The sequence below is a fragment of the Lynx rufus genome, unplaced genomic scaffold (genome assembly GCF_022079265.1).
Source record: "Lynx rufus isolate CCGP_SWC_20201006 ecotype Redwood Valley unplaced genomic scaffold, mLynRuf1.p SCAF_2, whole genome shotgun sequence".
Lineage (NCBI taxonomy): Eukaryota > Metazoa > Chordata > Mammalia > Carnivora > Felidae > Lynx > Lynx rufus.
Genome location: NW_025814834.1, coordinates 26,677,123 through 26,698,893, shown reverse-complemented (window position 1 = coordinate 26,698,893; position 21,771 = coordinate 26,677,123). Strand labels below are relative to the sequence as shown.

The window sequence follows — 21,771 nt, the reverse complement described above, 5'->3', positions numbered from 1 at the left end:
AATGTCACCAAGCTCAGGGTAGGGAAAGAGGAGTGTTGCTTTTTGTTCATTTGTTCGTTTGTTTAGTTAAGGGAAAGGAATGGGGGTGAATGATTGCTGTGAAGGTGAGATTTTGAGGAGGGTGGGTAAAGAAGACTCTTACAACATCCCTCTCTGTGTTACATGGCATGGTTTTCCCCTGGAAATGTCCTAACTATGTGATAAAGGTGTTTGCGCCTTTTAGTTGCTGGGATGGGCCTTATGACACGATCAGGAAGGCCAAGCCTCCCTTGACTGCCCCACGCCAGACCCTGTGCAGAGAGCTGAGATGTCAGAGGACGCTCCTGCCATAATGTTTGACGTCTCTACAATATTCTGTTTGGTCCTGACACACTGTTTGGGAAATCTTCTTCCTGAAAAATAAAATAAAATTAAATTAAATTAAATTAAAATAACATAAAATAACATAACATAACATAACATAACATAACATAACATAACATAACATAAAATAAAAGTAGGTTGTGACGGGGCTGCCAGAATCTAGGAAGAAAGAGATATTGCAAAAGAAATCCAACAGGCTTAAATAATAAACATGATGTGCAATATGAGAGGGGGGAAGGAGGGAGGGAGAATGGAGCTTTTTCACCTGAAAGGATATACTCAAATGCATTTCCTGGTTCTCTCTGGGGAGGAGATGGGGCTGGCAAGGGAGCTGGGAAGGGGAAGGACTTTTTCTCTTTGAACTCCGTGTATTTCTGTGTGGTTTGATTTTACTTTAAACAACAAGAATATATTATGTCTATGCTTAAAAGAAAAAAGTCTTTTAAAATACCCGTGTTTTAGCTTAGGGTATGAGTAATATGCTGGTATTACCATAAGGCCACTAGCACAAAACTTTCAGAAAGCAAAATATTAGCCACGCGTTCTGTTTACAACACATTTCCCTTCCAATCCTGTGAACCGCTGCGCTCTGTATTTTCCACAATGGTAGCGAAATGCGCTTAAGAAAGATGTCTGCGTTCTCCTGATCAGAATCAAAACATGTTGACCATCCAGATTTTTATCTTGATGTCAGAATACTCTCGCCCAGGAGTACATGTACGTTTCTGGAAACTTGAGAGGATTTAGAAATTCAGAACATTTTCTGACACATAAAGGGCTGTGGCTGTGAGCAGCGTTCCTCTAAAAGCACAAGTATGCGGACTTACTCTTCTCTTTTCCTCGTGTAAAGCGCTGAAGGTGATTCTCGTCTGCTTTGAGAGGCAGCTGGGAAGCCAGTGGTACTGGCTGAGCCTCCAGGTGAAGGAGATGGCCCTGCGGAAGGTGGGAGGCCTGGCCCTGTGGGACTTCCTCGACTTCATCGTGCGGACCCGAATACCCATCTTCGTGCTCTTACGACCTTTCATCCAGTGCAAGGTGCGGTGTGTGCTTTTCCTAGAAATGACAAGCCCCAGGAATGTGCTCTTCTCCCAGTTAAGGCAGGATTGCTGCAGCCGTGCTCGTGGGACACGGGATAGCTAGTCAGTAGGACCCTGTTAATACCATGCTTGATGAGAAAACAGCTCAAAACAGGATGCCAGAGGACAAAACTTCGTGTTAGAAGTACCTTCGCTGTGAGACCTTTATTCTAGTCTGTAAAACTCTGCCCTCTGTCTCTACTCACCACTGCCCCCTAGGGGAAAAGGGAAAAAAAGATTGACCCAATGGTCAAGAAAGAATGTTCTTTCTTCAGTGACATGACAGAGATCTGATTTTAAACAATCATGAGGGGCGCCTGGGTGGCGCAGTCGGTTAAGCGTCCGACTTCAGCCAGGTCACGATCTCGCGGTCCGTGAGTTCGAGCCCCGCGTCAGGCTCTGGGCTGATGGCTCAGAGCCTGGAGCCTGTTTCCGATTCTGTGTCTCCCTCTCTCTCTGCGCCTCCCCCGTTCATGCTCTGTCTCTCTCTGTCCCAAAAATAAATAAACGTTGAAAAAAAAATTTTTTTTTAAACAATCATGAAAAAGAACAGTTAAGGCCTGTTTCTCCCCTCCCTCAGTATTCATCTACTGTGTTATTCTTTTCCTGCCCGGATTTCCTGAGACAGTGATTCAAAATAATGTATTGATTAAGAGCTTCCTGTATAAGGCACTGTTCTAAAAGCTTCACACATGGGGCACCTCGGTGGCTCAGTCGGTTAAGTGTCCGATCTTGGTTCAGGTCATGCTCTCACAGTTTCTGAGTATGAGTGGTGCATGTGGGGCACTCTGCTGTCAGCACAGACCCCACTTTGTATCCGCTGTCTCCCTCTCTGTCTGCCCCTCCCCCGCTCAAGCATGCCCTCTCTCTCTCTCTCTCTCTCTCAAAAGTAAGTAAACATTTAAAGAAAAATAACAAATAAAAGCTCATATGTATTACCTTACTTAATCCTCACAATCCACTATAAAATAGGTACAATAATTAGCCCATTCTACAGATGGGAAGATTGAGGACCTGAGAATCTCTCCCCTCCTTTCAGCTTCTGGCCCAACCAGCAGAGAATCATGAAGAGCTTTCTGCCCGGCAACATATTGCTGACCAGCTGGAGCGGCGCTTCATCCCACGCCCTCTGTGTAAAAGTTCCCTTATTGCTGAATTCAACAGTGAACTAAAAATTCTAAAAGAGGCAGTTCACAGTGGCTCAGGTGAGTAAGTGTGGGGTATTTGGAATTTGTTTGACTCCTGGAACTCACAACCTACAAAGAATGCCGCTGTCCAGGTCACCACTCTTTTTGGAACCATGGATGAAGTTAGCCATGCAGTCCACTGGTAGATTTGACCATGTGATCATTACCAACAACAAGGCAGGGGAATCTTTTCTAAACTTTTTTTTTTCCAGTCTTCATTTCAGCAGTTAAGCTCTGACTTGACTACTTAACAAGAAAAATAGTATTGGAATTCTTGCCTTCATTTCCTTTTTGGAAAGGAGAAGCAGGATTCGCATTCTTTGAACATCTATTACATGGTAGATAATTTCATGGATGTTGTTTCATTTAATCCACACAAATGCCTACAAGGTGCATAAGTGAGAGTCCACTTAAAGAATGAGGAAATGGAGACTCAATAGAGGGTAAATAATCTACCCCACCACAGTGAGGGGACTTCCAACTAGTATGATTGCTTACAGCCTTTAACTTTCACAAATTGGGGGAGGAAGTGTTGAATTAGAGTTGGCAGGCTAGGGGTCCTTGCTTTACATTATTCAAAAGGTTTTCTTTGGGGAGTGTACTGTTTACTTTTTACAATTATTAACAGCATTACCAGGAGGGAAAACAAATCATTATCTGCCATTAGAGGGCAGTCATTACCCATAAGTAGTCTCCCATATGTGTGGCTTCTTTTTCTTTCTAGAATTTATTATTACTTGCAATGTATTAAAGACAGATTTTGATGAGTACAGTCTTAGTAAAATCTGCACAGTGCCATTCAAATATTCTGCTTTATGATAAAATAATTTGACATATTCAAGGGGATATTTTTTAAGTTATAATTTCCAGAAAAGGAGAATGGAAACACAGCTTTGATTTCTGATTTTGATTGAGAAGTTCCTATCAGACAATATATTTATTACTCCCGCATGCTTGTGTGAGCTAAGGTATATTTCTCAGTAAAATCTGCCAAGTTGGAAGCTTCCATTCATGTCAAAATTATTTTGCATTCTTCCAGGCTTAGCATATGATATCTAAAGCTATGAGAAAAGAAGCCATATCAAAGCATTTTACGTTATTAGAGATGTTATATTCCCGTGAAGAAACTATTCAATTATAAGTAAATCAAATGCCAATTCCCCTTCTCCTCCTCCTCCTTTTCCCTCTTCTTCCTCCTCCTCCTCTTCTCCTCCCCCTCCTCCTCCTCTCCCTCCTCCCCTCCCTCCTCCTCCTCCTCCTGCTGCTTCTGCTGCTGCTTCTTCTTCTTCTTCTTCTTCTTCTTCTTCTTCTTCTTTTTTTTCTATCTTCACTTCCACTCACTGTTTTATCCTAAAGGCTATTTATCTAGGACACACTATTTCACTGACCTTTCCTAAAAAAATACAAGTAGCCAATACAAGGGAGGAGTTTGAAGCAAGCATTTGTTTTCCTTCAAGATGCTCACTATGGATTTCCTTTGGTCTCTCAACCTCCCAGCTTACCAAGGGAAGACGTCCATCAGTACTGTGGGCACCTCCACCTCCGCTTACCGCCTGAGCCTGGCCACCATGTCCCGCTCCAACACGGGCACAGGCACTGTCTGGGAGCAGGACAGTGAACCCTCCCAGCAGGCTTCGCAGGACACCCTGAGTAGGACTGATGAGGAAGATGAGGAAAGTAGGTCACCCCACAGTATGGGGTTGATGGGGGGGGTGGCATGTGTGACCCAGCTTGGCATGCAAATGAGAGCTTGCAAAGGATTTCTGCCATTCTGACCCTTTCCAGTTCTGATCCCTTGGTCATTTTTTACAAAAAGGATTTAAAATGGAATTGTGACCATGATCCCTACTGCCTACTCTTCTATAAATTCTTTGATAGTCTTGGTCATTTGGAAGGAATTCAGACAAAAAAGTAAATCTTTAGTGACCCCCACATTTTTTTTGAGCTTGTATATTCAAACTTTTCCACTTATTCTCATTTAAGTGGTACTTAGGTAACTAAGGGAAGTGTTTATTCCCCTTTCTCCTGGCTATCTTGCTTAGAGCGCTCATCAGCACTTACATGACCCTATTGGGCAAGGAAAAGTAAGCAATGCATGTACTCAGGACTCAGAAAAAACCAGTCAGCTACACTCTCTAGAACATAAATCAGTAGGCTCTCATGGGGGAATACAACCCAAGAGGGAATACAACCTAAATTTGAATTAAGAGTATCCCTAATGACTGAGGCAGTCCAGGAGCTTCTAATTCATATGCCTAAGATTTGGTGTCATGAAATGTGGGAAAATCTAGTTGAGAATATACTTCATATGTATGCTTAACAGGAGTAGGTTTTAAAAGTAAAAAGTAAAGATCCAATGAAATACCATGGTAATTTACTTATTTTTATTGTCTTGATTATTTTCCAGTTGTGTTTCAAAGACCCTCTGATATAACATTTATAGCAAAGCATGCTGTCAATGTCTTAAAAATGAAGAAGACAAAATGTAGATCTTCACTCAGAGCCTCTCCATGTCAAACAACAACAAAAAGCCTCAATCAAAACTAGAAAAAATAAGAGTTGAGGTTAGAATTTTAATTAACATGAATGAAAGTATTTTAGTACCCTATTATACTTGGATGTGTAGGAGAGAGAAAGAAAGAAATGCAGCAACATTTCCAGATTTTGTTTCAGGGTTAATTAGGTAACAAAGTGATAATCATATTGTCCTTCACTTGACCTACAGATATACTTGTTTCAAAATCACCCTGGTCATTGTGCATGGAAATACTCTTCAAATTGTAGTTTGGGCAATCTTGGAAAATCTTGACCAAGGAAACAAAATGAGAGAGATAAGGATCAACAGTTTTTATATTCATTAAGTCCTTATAATCGTTCCGAACTTCAAGTAGTATCTGTTTTTCTTTAATGCTTGAAGTAGTCTCTCCCAGCAATCTTTTTAATTATGGGAAATTATACCACCAATCTTTAGTAGAGCTAAATATTTTTTGTAGGTAACCTTAGGAATAAGTAGATGTCCTAGCCAGCAGGAAGGAAATAGAGAAGAAAAGTAGAGAGGACATAAACAGAACGACCACTAGCTAGGGGCCAGCACTTACACACTGATGAATATGTAATTTTTTGTCACTATCTCTGCTCTTAGACATCACAATCATCCCAATGGAAACTGAGTTGCTAACAAATGTGTTGTTGTTATGTGGGTGTGTATTAATTTATATAGGGTGGATATGAAAGCCAGATGGTTGACTCTTTTGAATTAAACTATTTTCCCACTCTATCATCAAACCTGTCTTAAGACCTAACAGGTACAAGATGAGGAACAAGAATGAGAAAAAACAAATTCTCTGAGATCTTAGATCTAGCCCTGCAGAGGAGATGACAAACATTTTTGGTAACATTTAACAAAAGGGTGAATGGAAGGCAACACATAATTAATCATCAAACAAATACTGACAAACTTTTAAGTGATATATGAGTTTAAACAGGGGGAAAAATCAGTGAGATCTGATTTTTGTAGAAATAGCTCTATCTACCTTACCATGTTTTTCATATTTTTAAGGCACATTTATTTACTCTCTTCTCTGTGAACACACCTAAAAAAGAAATACCACTCTATAACAAGAATCAACTTCAAGTCAGTCACTAATATTTCTGACACTTCATATACACCTTTGGGTTTGAAAGAAGTTTTATTAGAAATAGGACTATTTGGGGTATTTTAAATGCACGATGTCAGATGATCTTATATGGTAGCATAAGTTCACCACAACACTATGTTAATCAAAATATGTTTACTGTTCAGCAACAAACAACATTAACTCACTTGAATGAGATTACCTGTCACAAATACTGTGTTAAAGCTAACTTTCATGTGGGTTTGAATACATTACCACTTCCATGAAGAAAGTAAGACTACATGCATACAGTTTAAAACTTTAGGTCAAAATAAGTATTTATTTTTTCAACTTTATAAGTTTTAAAATATTTTTCCTAAAACTATCTGAAATAGTCTTTCTCTCAGCTGTCTAAAAATCTTTAGGTGTACTCAATGTAGTTTTTGAATGTCAAAGAAATGTACTTGACTCATTTAATAATATTCCTTTCTGCACTATTCTCAGAATGTTTAGTCCAGCTTTTCTGAAATCTTTATGTTGCCAATGCCTCTTGACTTTCACAAGTTATTTACTTGTGAAATGGCTAAGAAGTTTTTGTTTATTTCATAAGGGCTGTTTGAGGGTGGGAGATGTGTAGATATGAAGAGTTATTTATCCCTTTGTACCCATGAAAAACTAAGACCTTTGGGAGTCTTACTTTATAGTCTATAAAAGGTACAAAGGATAGCTTCAGAGATCGCCCTAAGGTTGTATTCAAGCCAAGGATGGAACCCAAGGACAAATTTGGTTTGGGTTTTCTGATCGACGTCATAGTTTTATAACACTCCATTCCTTTGCCCCCTATCAGATGACTCTGTAAGCATGCCCAGTGTGGTAAGTGAACAAGAAGCTTACCTCTTGAGTGCTATCGGAAGGAGGCGGTTCTCCAGCCACGTCTCTAGCATGTCTGCACCTCAGGCCGAGGTGGGCATGTTACCCAGCCAAAGGTAAAGAGCCATGGATATCTTACATTCTGCATTTGGGGGCAAAGCTAGCAATGCTGAAAATTTACTTTTATTATTCTTAAAAGGCCAAAAGAGAAGCAGACAATCATGTTTTTATGTAGATCATTCAACAAAGGACGTTTTAACCAAAGTCATGCAGGCAACAGTTTGCAGGGTTTTCTAAGCCAGACCAGTAGAATGCTGGGACGCATGCATTGTTTCAACTTAAAAATTCTCTAGAAATAGATACATGATCTTTTTTTCTGGTCATCAAGTGACATTTTCGTATTTCACATATATCATTAGCTAAGCTAATGAGTACCTGGCAAGCATATAAGACTAGCTTGATACATGTGATACAATTTAGACCTTGGTAGGTCATTAGTATTTAGTTGGAGGTAGTGATGCTTAACCAAACAGAACAGGACCTATGCCAACATGTGTAACCTTGGGCAGGTCATTTAACAAGGGTCAACAATGCTCTTGTCTGTGAAATAAAGAAGTTGGCTAAAGTAGTCTCCACGGTACCTTCTCTATCTATAGTTTTATGATTCCATGACTAACCACTTTAAGACATTTTCTTTATGTGTTCTCTGCCCTCTAAGAATATACATGAAACATTCCAAGATACATATATCAAGTACAGAAAATTATGTGATGTAAAAGTCAAAACATTATCTATTTCAGAACCAGTGATATTTTCACTTCAGGAACTGAATTCTTTCAAAGCATTGGCCTTATGTGTTTTTGGCTAGTTTGTTGTTTATTTTTAATACTACAGGTTCATTGTTATAACTCATACATGGAAAATAATACAAACCAGAGCACATTCTAATGTTTAGATAAAATCAGTTTTTATGCAGGAATAATTATCCTGTACCCAAATCCTTTAGCAAATAGTTCATGAACTTTACAGATGGAAAAAAAAAAGTTGTGAAATGAAGCCTAACTTGGGAGAATATAAAAAAATAGGGGAAAATGATGAAAGATGATTAATAAGGAAATTGCATACTTGTCAAGAAAGCAATGTTTTATATACTGGTTGGTTATTACAAAAATTAATAATATATAAGGGTTAGTATCATTATAAAAATTATATACCTTCCTTTTGGTAATTTACCTTTAAAAAGGAAGTCTTACAAGTAAAATGTGTGAACAAAATTAGATCTAAACTATAAAATGTCCAAAAAAGGGGGTGCCTGGATGGCTCAGTCGGTTAAATGTTCAACTCTTCATCTCAGTTCAGGTCTTGATCTCAGGGTTTTGAGTTCAAGCCCACATTGGGCTCTGTGCTGGGCATGAAACCTACTTTATAAATAAATAAATAAATAAATAAATAAATAAATAAATAAATACATACATAAAATGTCCAAAAAGAAAAGATAATATTGGTAACTACCAATTCACTTTTAATTGCTATCAATGTGCAAGGTTCTATCAAGGACAAGAGAAAACTATCCAGTAATTTATTTAAAAGTTTTATTTACATTAGGGAATTATAGGAATTTAACATAGAGAGTTTCTTGGTTATTTATCTAAACTAACAAGACCATCCATTCCCTTTGTACATATTCACTAAGAGGGTAATTTGTTTCAAGGGAGAAAATTTGTTCTCTTGTGGATATATGGGAAATCCGGAAAAATCATACAGTTAAACCCTTTGGCTTGAGTCATATTTTGGAAGGCTAGTGAAGGTAGTAAAGTCTATGTGTATTAAGAAAAAGGAGCCTCTTCCTGGAGACAGAGGCTATTTCTACAGTGTATAATCAGCTTATGGGTGCGTAGCTCAATGGTAGCTAGGTACTAAAGGAGAGAGAGAGAGAGAGAGAGAGAGAGAGAAAGAAAGAAAGAAAGAAAGAAAGAAAGAAGGAAAGAAAGAAAGAAAGAAAGATACAGTTTCTGTTCACAAAACCCACAATCAGCTGCACCCAAATAAATCAATAAACTAATCATTCTCTCACCAACCTGACAAGTTTTTTTCCTTTGGCATTTAGAATTCAGTCACTAGAGGAGGACTAAGGCGGTAAATGAGAGTTCCATGTGAATATTCCAGGGTTATCTTCCTTCCATTTGTTTACTTGCATTTTCATTGCAAAATTAGCAAGGGAAGTTGAGTTCTTTCTTTGCTTTTCTTAATGGCATCAGTTCCAAGAGTTTGGTTGTGGCAGTCATGGTAAGTGGTTTTTGTGTGATAATGTCACAACACACAAGAAAGAAGCAGGTTCCTGATCAGTGAAGAATCATGTACATAGTAAGACAGGTTAAAAGTAATACCCATCCAACCAAATGGTTACCAAAGGAATTATAATCTCATCTTCTACAGATTCATTCTGCAATGCATTTCAGAGCTCATGTGTCCCTTTGGAGCTCATTTTAAGTCCCAACACTTAACCAATAAACAGATCACTCCTCTGAGAGTCGCAACCACCCAAAGTCCCTCCTCCCCCATTGCCTCGAGTCCTGTCTTGACAAACCCAGCACAAGGTGAAATGGTTACCTGTCTCCTTTTCCTTCCTTGTTCTGTTAAATTTATTTATTTATTTTTGGCTCTTGGAAGCAGAAAATTGCATGCCTTTTTTTCTTTTTCTTTTATTTGTTTGCATTTTCTTTCCCTAAATGCTTCATCTCCCTACCCCTCCTGCAGTGAACCTAATGTCCTCGATGACTCCCAGGGCCTGGCCGCCGAGGGCAGCCTCTCTAGGTACAGTGTCAATGCTACCTGTCTATTGGTGTCTGTGCTGGGAAACTAAGCTGTTCCCTGTCTCCTCTGTCTCTCTGTCTCTCTGTCTCCTCTCGCCCCCGTCTTGATATCTATTTCCATTTCTTACCCTTTGTTGCTCATGAACACACGAGCCTGGAAGTCAAAGGTGTAGCCTCCTTCATTTTCAGCTTCAGAGCTTAATCACAAATGGCCTAAAAAGCTTACTTAAAAAAAAAAAAATCTCTGGAGTTCTTTCAGGGGCTTGTCCCATGGACGTCTAAAGTTTGATATGCTAAATGTTAATTTTATCCCATCGAATCATTCCCTCCCACACTGATATCCCTTGAGAACTGTTTTTCACAAGCCTTTTAATACAACTCCCCATCATCAAGCAGCCCCTTATTAAATGTAGCCAGGTCTTTTAGCTAATAGCATGGATGGTAAGAAGACAAACAATGCTGCTATGATAAACGTAGCAATGTCAATACAATTTCTATAATTCCCTCTCCTCGATGCATGCTATGTGGCAAGCTATTATAGTAGCTTGTTCAAACAGCACGTAAAAAGAATGTCCCAGCACAAAGATGACTCCCAAACTTGCCATGAAATATCAGACACAAACATTTCTTGGTAAGTAAGAAAAGTCTTTTGATGCAAACAACAAAATGCCTCGGCTATTGGTTTAAAGCATCAGAAAGGGGGACTGCACCTTTAACACTCAGATAAACCACGTCACACATCCCTAATCTTGTGCTGTTGATTCACACCTCTCAACTAATCCTCATTAGGGGTAATGCTTCTTGTTCATTCTAAGAGTTCCTTAGTTCCATCTCAAGAGAAAACATTCCCTTCCAGGTCTGCATTATATAGTGAGTACAATACAACGTGTTTATTGCTTTATCACAAAGATGAGGAAATGTTGAGAGGCCGTTCCTGTGAAAGGGTGTTCTTTGTTTTCTTTGCATCTTGTTCAGATTTCACATTTTCTTTAGCAACTGAAAATGGGAAATTTAGTCCATCATCGGGTGTATCATTTTTTTTTACTAGACCCATAATTCATGACATTCATTTGTGTTTGCGAGCCCTTGCCTTGACAGATCAGTCTCTTATTGGTGGTAAATGTGGAAGTGCTGCAGCGTGTGCAGACTTAATTCCATTATCAAGAGCTTTGGGGATGAGGAAGAACAAGACGGTCTCAAGACGGTTTCCTTTCATTGTTCACCATGTTTGAAAAGATCTGAACCAAGTCTAGCATCATGACCACTACTTTCAAAGAAAGCATTTGTTTGATGCTTAAAATCAGACTTGAGACAACAGATCCTTGATTAGGAGATAAGTTCGGTGGCCCACTGAGAATGGAAAGGATTAAATCAGACTTCCATTCTGCCAGGGCTTTTCTAATTAGGCCAAATTCTACTCTTGCCGAGTCAATACTAGCTCAGGTTTGGTGAGAGAAGGCAGGGATTTGAGTTGATTTTTACAAACTCTCCAAAGGATTTAATCGTCTCTAGCAGGTTCAGGGTTCAAATTGCTGACTTTGGGGTTATCAGAACCAATCTGGCTTGGGTCCAGTACCAATGGGAATAAAACCCAAAGTTTTTGCTACGTGAGACTGAATCAGAGCCAAAGCTATAGCTTTTAATCTACATCTGAATTAGTTAGTCATGTGAGGACTTTGGGGATGGTTTTAGACCAACTGTTGTTGATCTGTGGTTCCTGTAACTGGCATGTTTTTGTTCTGGGTGTTAGCCACCCAGCCTCAGTGGTGGTCATTAAGAACAGAGAAGATGAGGCATTCACTTTGGATTCTAAATAACTCTATTAATGCAGAGGTATTCCACCAGCCAGTAGCACATCCACCTTTGCCATATACACTGCAAATTGTATTTTTTAAACTCCATCACGTCACCAAGTTCTCTTTGGAGGAGAGGAACTTTTGGCATTTACTAACAGGTGGGTTTATAAAATAGAATAGACACTTATTATATTTGGTTTCCAGGCTTTCTTATTTTTGACATGAAACTTCTTTAGGTTTCAGACTCTTAAGATCCTAAAGAAGCAGTAAGGCATTAACAACGGCAATTATATTTAGCACACACCTGAGCACTCAGGCCCTAAAATACACCCAAAGTAGTCCTAAGGAAAATCTGGCTCCAAAGCTTAAAGGATGCCAGGAAGCATGCCCAAGGGAAAGTAATACAAGCTGCTTCTCCCCCACCCCCCAACATTTTGGTACTTTCTGGAGATTTGCTTTTGAAAGAGCAATTGTTTTAGGTCAGTGGCACACGTTGGCCTAATGGAAAACTGAGGAAGAGACCAAAAAAAAAAAAAAAAAAAAAAGGAAGAGACCAGATAACTAAGGTGATCTGATGAATAGGTAGAAAAGAATAAAAACTCTGCAGACCTTTTGAAAATTTCTTCCAGGACTTTTTTTCTAACCTGTGCTATCTGCTTTCTTTTAAATACTCATCACGGGAAATATCAGCCTGTTAGAAGTACTACACTATGGAGCAAAGATTCTTTCTCTTGGAAATTAATAAACGGGATAAAATAATATCCCATGAGTGATTCTCTTCTTTTGAGAGTGTTGCTCTTAGAGGCATAGAAACTCACTGTAGATGTTCTCTCTCTGTATCTGCCCCTAAATACACACACTGTGAATCATGTTTTCTCTCCAGAAGAATTAAACATACAGAAGTTATTCAAGCACTTTAGCCTGGATGTGTGTACTGGAAAATTAGATTTTGTTTGGACACATTAGAATACTTTTAAAGGCACAGATTAACAGTCAATTATAAATTTTAGAAAAATATTATAATGCTGTTTGATTCTGTAAGGGTAACTTCAATCGCAATGAAAAATAAGAACGTGGCTCAAGTTTGAATAAGCCTGGGTGAGACAAAATGAAGATAACCTACTTAGTAGAACCCATGTCTTGATCATCCACATTTTCAAAGTATGAAAACTAGGCAAGTACTCTCCAAGTACTTAGAAAAATATAGAAACCTTTTCATGTAGCTGAGGATGAACAGCTAAGAAAATGTGTGTTGTGATACACAGATACGCCCTTTGCCAATGCTATCTCAGTTCTTACTGGCTATCTAAAATCCAGACTATTCTCCCGTTTTACTCTTGATTCTAGCCACTAATCTCTAAATTCTGTGGCATTTAAAATACATTTTCTGGATGTTGTTGAGGGGGTTCTGGACAGACCCCCTCCAGAATGTGCCAGTGGATTATTTTGAGCTGAGGGCACTTGAGACCCCATGGCATCAAGGGAAACTTTTGTCCTTCTTGAACCACACTGCAGAATCTAAACTGGGGGTCTTTCCCAGAATAAGTGTTATTAATAGAGATAAATTGTATCTGAGCAACCCATCTGTATGGCAGAACAAACATCTAATTACCAAATACCTGCTCTTCTTATTGCCCTGTGAAGTACATACTTTCCTCTGGAATCCCAGACCCCAAACCCCTTCTACTTAGTTCAGAATAACACCTATACCTCATTTTGCCTATCTTTGGAATTCCCATGTCTATGTGGATACCCCATATGTGCACTATTAAATTTGATTTTCTCCTGTTAATCTGTCTCATGTCAATTTGATTCTTAGTCCAGCCAGAAGGACTTTTAAGTGGACAGAAATTCTTGCTCCCGACACTGTGGAGGCTAAGTAAATTTTAAACAATGCTCTTTTATTGGGAAAGGGAGAAGTAGAATTTTGTCTCCTGTTTGTATCCCTGTTCTCTACAAATGCTTTATAGCTCCTTTGGTGCAGGCTTTATGCATTCCTATCACAAGGCAATCACTCCAGGTAAATGGCTATGCTTTGTGTCTCGTATTCCGCCTCTAGATTTCTCTAACATATTAAAATTGAAACTAAAAGCATAGGTCAAGGCAATGAAAATACTAATTCATTTTCCTTGTGCTAGTCTCACCTACAGCTTCCACTTATGAAATATATTAATGTCTCAATCTATACTTTCTTTGTAATTTAGGATAAATGATATGAATTGTTATCACATTTTTGCATACTATATTTTCATTACATTACTGAATATCCCCTTATTCACCTCTCCTTTCTTTTAAGAAGCACCATTTTGGTATATGTCCCACTCAGGAGATGCATACATATTTCTACACTATAATCCAGGCCATCAGGCTGAAACAGGGGAAAAGAGGCCATTTGTGCCAGAATTGTTCTCCTAACATTGTCTAAACTTCGCTAGCTTATAAATTACTTCCTTGCATTTTGAGTAAGGTGTTTTTGTTTTTCATAGACAGTTGAGTCAAAATTCTGCTAAGCCCCAAGTGCATGTACTTCTCTACAATCCAGATCATTGTATGGTTTGCCATGGTGATGTTTTTCAGTGACTCAAAATACAAAGGATAATTTTAGCTTCAATTTAGAAAGTTTTATTTCCTTTTATCTCTATTGTCTTAACCTATTATTAGTTAACCTATTCTATAAGTTAACCTATTCTACTGTCAAACAGTAGAAAATCAGCCATTTCTCATTCCCAAGATTAAAATTTACAAGAAACCAGTTTTCTTTAGAGAGGTGCATAGGGTAGACACCTTGGTCTGCTCCAGGTTGGTTTTAGTATTGTACATTCTTATGGTCACAAATCATAAATGCTACATTCTACTAATACAGTACATGACTCAGAGAGAAGCTAAATTGAAACTCCTTTTTCTATGCAACTCCAATTTGATATAGACCTGAGAGAAAGAAATATGTTCTGCATAAATTACTTCCATTATTAACTTCTCTGGCTGTTTATTATTAATGTGGCCTAACTGTACACATTTAAGCCAGACTTGGATGTCCCCAGTGCCAACATGTTAGTACCACATGTTTAGGGAGAATATAATTTATTAGCTAGGATATACTATTTCCAAGGACATGTTCTGTAATTTCATCTTTGATGTGTACATTCCACTGATGAAATGCTAGATCATTTACATAGAACAGCTAATTGCTAAAGCTATAAACTTGATTCATTTCTTAGATATAAGCCTCTCTATCCATAGAGAAAATTTTTATGCTTATGATCCTCTCTTGGAATAATCATCATGAAATTACCATTATGCTTTGACATTTAACACTCCCTGAGTAACGTGTATTTTTTTTTCTTGTACCATTTTTTTTCTCACAATCTCAGATTACTGAATAAAAATGAGACAAGTGGACTGCCTCAATTTCATTTTCTCAGCCCAATTGTTTTCAAGACATTTTATAACCTACTTCCTTTTAGCGTTCTAGAAGCAATAAACTCATTACAAATATCAAGTGTAAAACAAAGAAGCATGTTCTGTACATCCCTTTTCATGTTCAAACCATTTTACATCAACTAACTTCTTTTCTCTACCTTAATGGGAGGTAGGTGGTAAGTATTAACCTCCCTTTTTGGCCAAGGGAACTGAGGTAACATTTAGATGTCAATGAAGAAACCATGCCAAAGAGAGCTTTGCTTGGTATTTGAGAGAAACTTGTTTCTACTTTTGTGCATATGTAATTGAATTCTCTTTCCAATTTAAGACACATGTTAAAATGTATAATTAATAAGGAGATGTCACTTCAAACAGCAACAGAGTCTGGATTGCTTATCAGAATTTATTGCATTGTTCATTTGGATAATTTTCATAGAAAGGTCATATACGATACAAGGTCATATATGTATAAAAGTAATGTATATTGATCTTTTGAACTTGACATTAAAGAGACAAGAATGTTTAAAAAGCATCTGTTTTGGGGACTCTGGAACTTTGTATTGTGTATCCCAAATGGCCAATTATACTTACATCCTTATTTCATAAAAACTTTGATAAACTCCATTTGGGAATCATTAATTTTCTTCTAGTGGAAATATGAGTAAGACATTTAAAAAATGACAGATATGACTATCAACCATACGATGGTTAACTAGTTGTTAACAGGGGAAACATCTGATTGTCCATCTTGCCATCAATTTCTCTCCCTGTAACTACAGCTAGATACTTTAGATAGTTCATTTAAAAAAAATGGAAATGAATGAATATAGTCTTTCTTTTTCCTGGGCAGTTGTTGACTAAGGATTCCTCTGAATGTTTTACTCTAAAGTCTATTTGTAGATGACTCTCCTTTTGCAAAGGCAAAGCAGTAATTAACCAAATAAGCACATTGGCATCATCTGTAGGATTACAATGTTCTCTGGGGCACAATACATTTCCTTTTTTCACCCCCCGTTTTCCAGTATAAATACCTATTATACATGCATGCAGAATGAAAATGGATCATGGGCCCATGACAATATTTTCCACCTCACCCAATACTGAAATAGCGACCACTGTCAATAGTCATTTTTGCATATAAAATGCACACATACACAGCAAATTTGGGGGGAGCAGGTGGTTGTTTTATAAACTGTACAATATGTTTGAGTGCAGCTACTCAATATTACTTAATTAAGCTTCTGAGTTCTACTGATAGCTTAATTATTTCGCCGGCCTTTTAAATCTAAAATCTTTTTTTAAAAAACATTTGAATTGTCTACCCATGTGACTATCCATTTACTCAGTAGTCACAGAGACTTCAGGCTGCAAACATGTGTTGAATGTGCCCCTTCACCCAAATGGATTCTGTGTCTGATGTGTTTGATATCTGTCCATCTTATTTTCATTTGAATTGAAATTTTAAAGAAGGTGTTCCCATCCATGTGATAGAGTTGTTTGTGTTTGTTTGTCACCACCTTGTCCCTTCCCCTTGGAAAAAAAAAAATTGAGATTAGAATATGACATCTTTAACTTTATGGTGGCTTCCAAACCAGGGGTGTGATCGAACCAATGTTTTGCTCAATGATAGATATGGCATCAGTGACTGAAAACAAAAATCTCAATTTTGGCAGCGTGGGGCTGTAAGGCCTCGTTCTCCCTCCCAAACCCTTGAAATCTCCCATCCCAGGGATCCTTTCCCGACCTTCCTTCAAAGATAATGGTATCTTTGAAGTGACTGTTTCATATAAGTGATTTTGGCTACCACCCACCAGAGGATGGTCTTCTGTAGTCTCCGCAGGGTCCACACTAACACTGTTGATGCTCGACAGGGTGGCAAGTGTCCAGAGTGAGCCTGGCCAACAGAACCTCCTCATTCAGCAGCCACTGGGGAGGAAGAGGGGCCTGAGGCAGGTAAGCAGACCCTGAAAGGGCAGGAGAGTGATTCTACGAAATGAAAGCTCTATTTAATTTTTAATGCCCACCTGTATTCAGATCATATATTGCCTTCCCACCTGAAATAAGCTGTACAGAGCAACTTTAAAATGTGGTAAGTACTTGGGCAAGCTGAGAGTTTTAGTTCTATGTTGGCTTTGAATCTTATTAGCAAAGCTGATGACTTAGTAAAGTAAGTAGGCCTATACGTCTGTCTGCTCCCTATTCAGAAACCTTCTTTCCCAACCAACCTGACTGAGCAAGGAGGGCTGGTAATAAAGTTGATTTAAGGCCTGTTTCTGTATACAGGCATACACGTACTCATTTCCAGAGTAATGATTCAGGTTAAAATCGAAATTAAAGTAAAGATCATCTTTACAAATTTCCTTAGGTGGGGTTCCTTTACTTTTTAAATACAAACTTAAATGAGCCTTTGCACTGTTGCTTTGATTGGAGCTTCTCAACGTTGATTTGGATACCAGATGCTTTCTCAGCATCTGAAGTTTTTTCATGAACCTCCCCTTGAGCGTTATGAGCATGTGTTTAACTATGACTTTTAGGTGAGTAGAGGCCCGTGGATAAGCAGTAATTCTGAAATTCCCACATGACTGCTTGAAATTATGTTAATCTACGTCCTTAGGATACATAAAGAACTAATAACTGGGAGATAGAATTGGTTAAAGGGGATGCCAGATTCAAATATGCAATAGTTACATATGCAGAAAGAAGTTTAATTTATCAGCTACAAATATAAGCATCCACAGAAACCCGTAAAGAATACACCATAGTCAGAATCCTCTGAGCACAGAGTTTCCTCCCAGGCAGTCAGACCCTTCTTGCCAGCTTTATTCTGCCTGTTCTCTTTAGCTAAGACGTCCTCTACTATCACGTCAGAAGACCCAGACTGAACCCAAAAACCGCCATGGGGCTCGGCTGTCAACCACCCGCAGGAGCATTCAACCTAAAACGAAGCCATCTGGTGAGGCCTCCTGTGTCCCTTCTGACTGTACCATTGACACATTGATGTCATGCAACCCAGTCGGGAAGGTCTGTAGACCCTGAGCGCATGCAGATGAGCATACCTATGGGAACATGCTAGGATAAGGGAAGAAGTCACCCAGAACACTTTAGTGCTTTTTCTTCTTTTCACTTTTCCTACCTATGCCTACCCTATGAACCTAGGGAAATGGAAAAGTTCAAGGCAAACGATGAATGCTATGAGATTTGACTCTAGAAAGTAGAGGAACTGAGTTTGTGTCTTACTAAAGACAATGAAATGATGAATACTAGGGACTTTGAAGTCTTGTTGGTAGTTGTTATGAGTGATAACCAAGTTCCCCTAACCCTCTATGGAAATCTTGTATTAAGCCTTTTATGTAAAAATGATTTTTTTCTACCCAAGTCCTACTCTTTATAGGAAAGAAGGTGAAATCAAAACATGTACCTGATAGTCAAATATGTTCTCATTTATTAATAAGCCAGCAGTGTCTTCATAAAGAAAAGCCAGGAAACAGTGGTCAAAGCTAATTTTTAAGCACTGACAACATATTTTTTTTCCGTATATCCTGCTCTAATTCTGACCTACAGCGGATCAGAAACGTTCTGTGACCTTCATTGAGGCTCAGCCAGAGCCAGCAGCTTCCCCAACAGAAACACTTCCTGCTATAGGCCAGCCACAAGGCTGCAGCCCAGCTCCATCTAGGAAACCAGAAGGAATGGACAAACCAGTCCTCACGTCTTCCCCTGCCATTGTGGTTGCTGATCTTCACAGCCTGTCTCCCAAGCAGGTGAGGGCTCTACGGAAACTGGCAAGGCTTGCTCCCTGCCCACTTATGTCTATGAGCAACATGGATATGCAAATTTATTACATTTAATTTAAGTCTGAGTCTGTAACATTTTGTTACCCAGACAGACAACGGTCCTCTCATCATGAACAAGAAAATCCATATAAAGTATATGGTCAGGAATACAGCTGCTTAAGAAGGAATAAGAGAAACCTTGGTATTCTTTGTTATGAAAAACTTAAGAGAAAATATTTCCCAGCTAAAATAACCATTGAAAACCAATGTATAATACCTGGTTGAAAGGTGGTTCAATTTAAAAGGAAAATAAAGTTACCAGTTTAGAAGCCGTAAAAAAGAGAGCCTTCTGTATCCTATGAGATGAGAGGAACTTCCTATTCTGACCTTTTTCCTCATTGTTTTGATATTTTTCTTGTGGTTTTAATTTTTTTTTCTTCTTCCAATGTTTCATAAGTGAATTCCCATAGGTCCCCATGTTCTTCCCAGTGGTATTTAAAGAAGGGGCAATGTCACTACATACATTGTATAGTCGTTAACAATTAAAAAGCATTGTAACACCATCCCATCCTACTACCTCACAGTCTACAAACAAGGTAAGAGGGCAAAACAAAACAAAACAAAAAAACCCACTCATGCTACAGATTAGAAAACAGAGGCTTACAAAGTTGAAAGGGCCCACAGAGGAGCTCACATATGGCAAATGCTACAACTGGGGACTGGCCGTGTGATTTCTTATCCGGTTTCAGGTAGACAACAATATTTTTGATGCTCTTCCCTGGCACCTATCCTACCTTTCCATGATGTTATGATCTTTTTGGTCACAGAGTGAGACCCTCCCTGCTGAAGAAGGAGAAAAGAAGGAGGACACAGAAGTGCAAGGTGCTACAGCACACAGCCCCCTCTCTACGCAACTCTCAGACCCTGATGAATTCACAGGCCTTGAGACATCCATCCTCCTACAGCACGGAGACACCGTCCTTCACATCAGTGAGGAAAATGGCATGGAGAACCCCCTGCTGTCCAGCCAGTTCACTTTTACGCCCACTGAGCTGGGGGAGACTGATGTAGACCTAGATGAGTCTCATGTTTAATTCTGGATCTTGTAAGAGTGGCAGGTGTAGACGAGATGTAGGAGGGATCGCTTTGCTCAAAGGTGACTACTTTTGCTCGGAAAAGATGAAGACACAGCACTTTACATCCAACGGGTGACACAAATCTCAGTAGATTTTGCTGCTAATGCGCACATTGTTTCATAAACACCTTTAAAAAATCAATGGCTAAGAGAATTTGGTTGTGTGAAGACCATAAAAACCAGGGAAGAATAAGAGGAAAGAGCCATTTCACTGCACATTGTTTATGATTCAAAAAGCCTTGAGCAGTTAAAAATATATACTATTATGGAGCTGCTTACCTAGGAATATTAACAAATAATATGTTCTAAAAAGAGAATGCAATTTTTGAGATTACTCACATTATACATCTCATGCAAATGTTTATTTTTATAGTTTCAAAAATATTAAATCAGGTGGCTGTATGCATAGCAATTTACATAAAAATAATAAGTAAGGAAAATATTAGTTTGAGGAGACTAAATAATAAATAAGGCTGCAGCCACTTTTGCTTTGACCAACAATACAGCCATTTACAAAAAGAAAATACTATTTTTAAAGCTGTGGATTTTTCAATATTTATTTTTCAACCGTCATTTACCTTGCATGTTGTAAATCAAAATGCTAATGCCCTAAGATCGTTCCATTTCATAATCATGTTAGAGAGAAAATATTCTAAAAATAACCACACAATTTTGAATTAAGAACCTAAACAGCCTATACTATAATGAAAACTAAATGTAAATATTCTAGCTAGAAACGTATGGTATTCCTACTTCTAGCCATTACCACATCAATGCCAAGATGAGGAGATATTGGGAAATGTGATTCCAGTATCCTGTGCCTGCCCTCGAGGGTATATTTTTAGATATTGAGGTTATTGTTGTTAGAATTGGTTTGGTAAAATAACTTTTTCTCAGTGTTAACAATATTCTTATCCTTTAGACATCTATGTTTATGAGGAGAAATGATAAAGTGAGCAATCTCTTCATAGGCACAGTCGGTTTGTGTACTTTAACCTGAAGTTCAGTTACTTCAAGAAGAGCATAAAACTTAGAAAACTTGTGAGGCCATATCCAGTGTGTTACTGATCCTGTAGTAGGGCTTGGCATCATATAGTTCAAAACTGAATTTCAAAATTTTAACAGTTTACATTAGAAAACTGTTACATAACTACTAAGCATATAAAAACTCATATATGTACGTAAATTGGTGCGTGTATGCACACACGTGTGTGTGTGCATCTTCTAGTCCTCCAACTGAAGTTATAGATTTTGATTATATGGCAGTGAATCGAAAGTACATTCTGTATGCTTAAACTTTTAACTACGTTGGCTATGAAAAGTATGTTTATAGAGAGACCTGCTAAACTCACCCAAATCACAAAGGAAGATTATTTTTTTTTGTTAAAATTGCTTATTAAATAGGCATTGCTTATGTTGTGATTTATACTTTCAAATATTATTTGGGGTTTTGTGTCCCATTTCCTAAGAGAATGAAAGACACCTGTGAGTTAAAGATAATGGATAAAATGAAAACTTTCACATCTAAAACTTGAGAAAACAGAGGTGGTAAACGGCCTCTTCAAAATTTTACAAAATTTTCAGAACATTTACTTGATGCTGAATTAATTCTCGAGTGCAGAAATATATGTATAAGGTGGCTTTATGATTCTTTCTAAGCTGATATATTTTGCCTGTTAAAAATTATGCTGCTCAATTAGTGTTAGAGGCCTTACGTTTGGTAA

At 38.3% G+C, this 21,771-nt stretch overlaps 1 protein-coding gene across 3 annotated transcripts in view; it reads left to right on the top strand.

The window, feature by feature from the left end:
* UNC80 (unc-80 homolog, NALCN channel complex subunit) overlaps window positions 1–20,006 on the top strand; it is a 222,632-nt gene extending 202,626 nt beyond the window's left edge. For 2 of the 3 annotated variants that reach the window (XM_047085055.1, XM_047085056.1), the window contains 9 exons: window positions 1,214–1,398; window positions 2,479–2,644; window positions 4,124–4,303; window positions 7,088–7,226; window positions 9,868–9,924; window positions 17,011–17,092; window positions 17,981–18,092; window positions 18,701–18,900; window positions 19,740–20,006. In XM_047085055.1, the coding sequence (XP_046941011.1) occupies window positions 1,214–1,398; window positions 2,479–2,644; window positions 4,124–4,303; window positions 7,088–7,226; window positions 9,868–9,924; window positions 17,011–17,092; window positions 17,981–18,092; window positions 18,701–18,900; window positions 19,740–20,006 (1,388 nt within the window). The remainder of the gene's footprint in view (window positions 1–1,213; window positions 1,399–2,478; window positions 2,645–4,123; window positions 4,304–7,087; window positions 7,227–9,867; window positions 9,925–17,010; window positions 17,093–17,980; window positions 18,093–18,700; window positions 18,901–19,739) is intronic. The other variant, XM_047085057.1, reaches the window with a different exon arrangement.
* The last annotated feature ends 1,765 nt before the right edge of the window (window positions 20,007–21,771 follow it).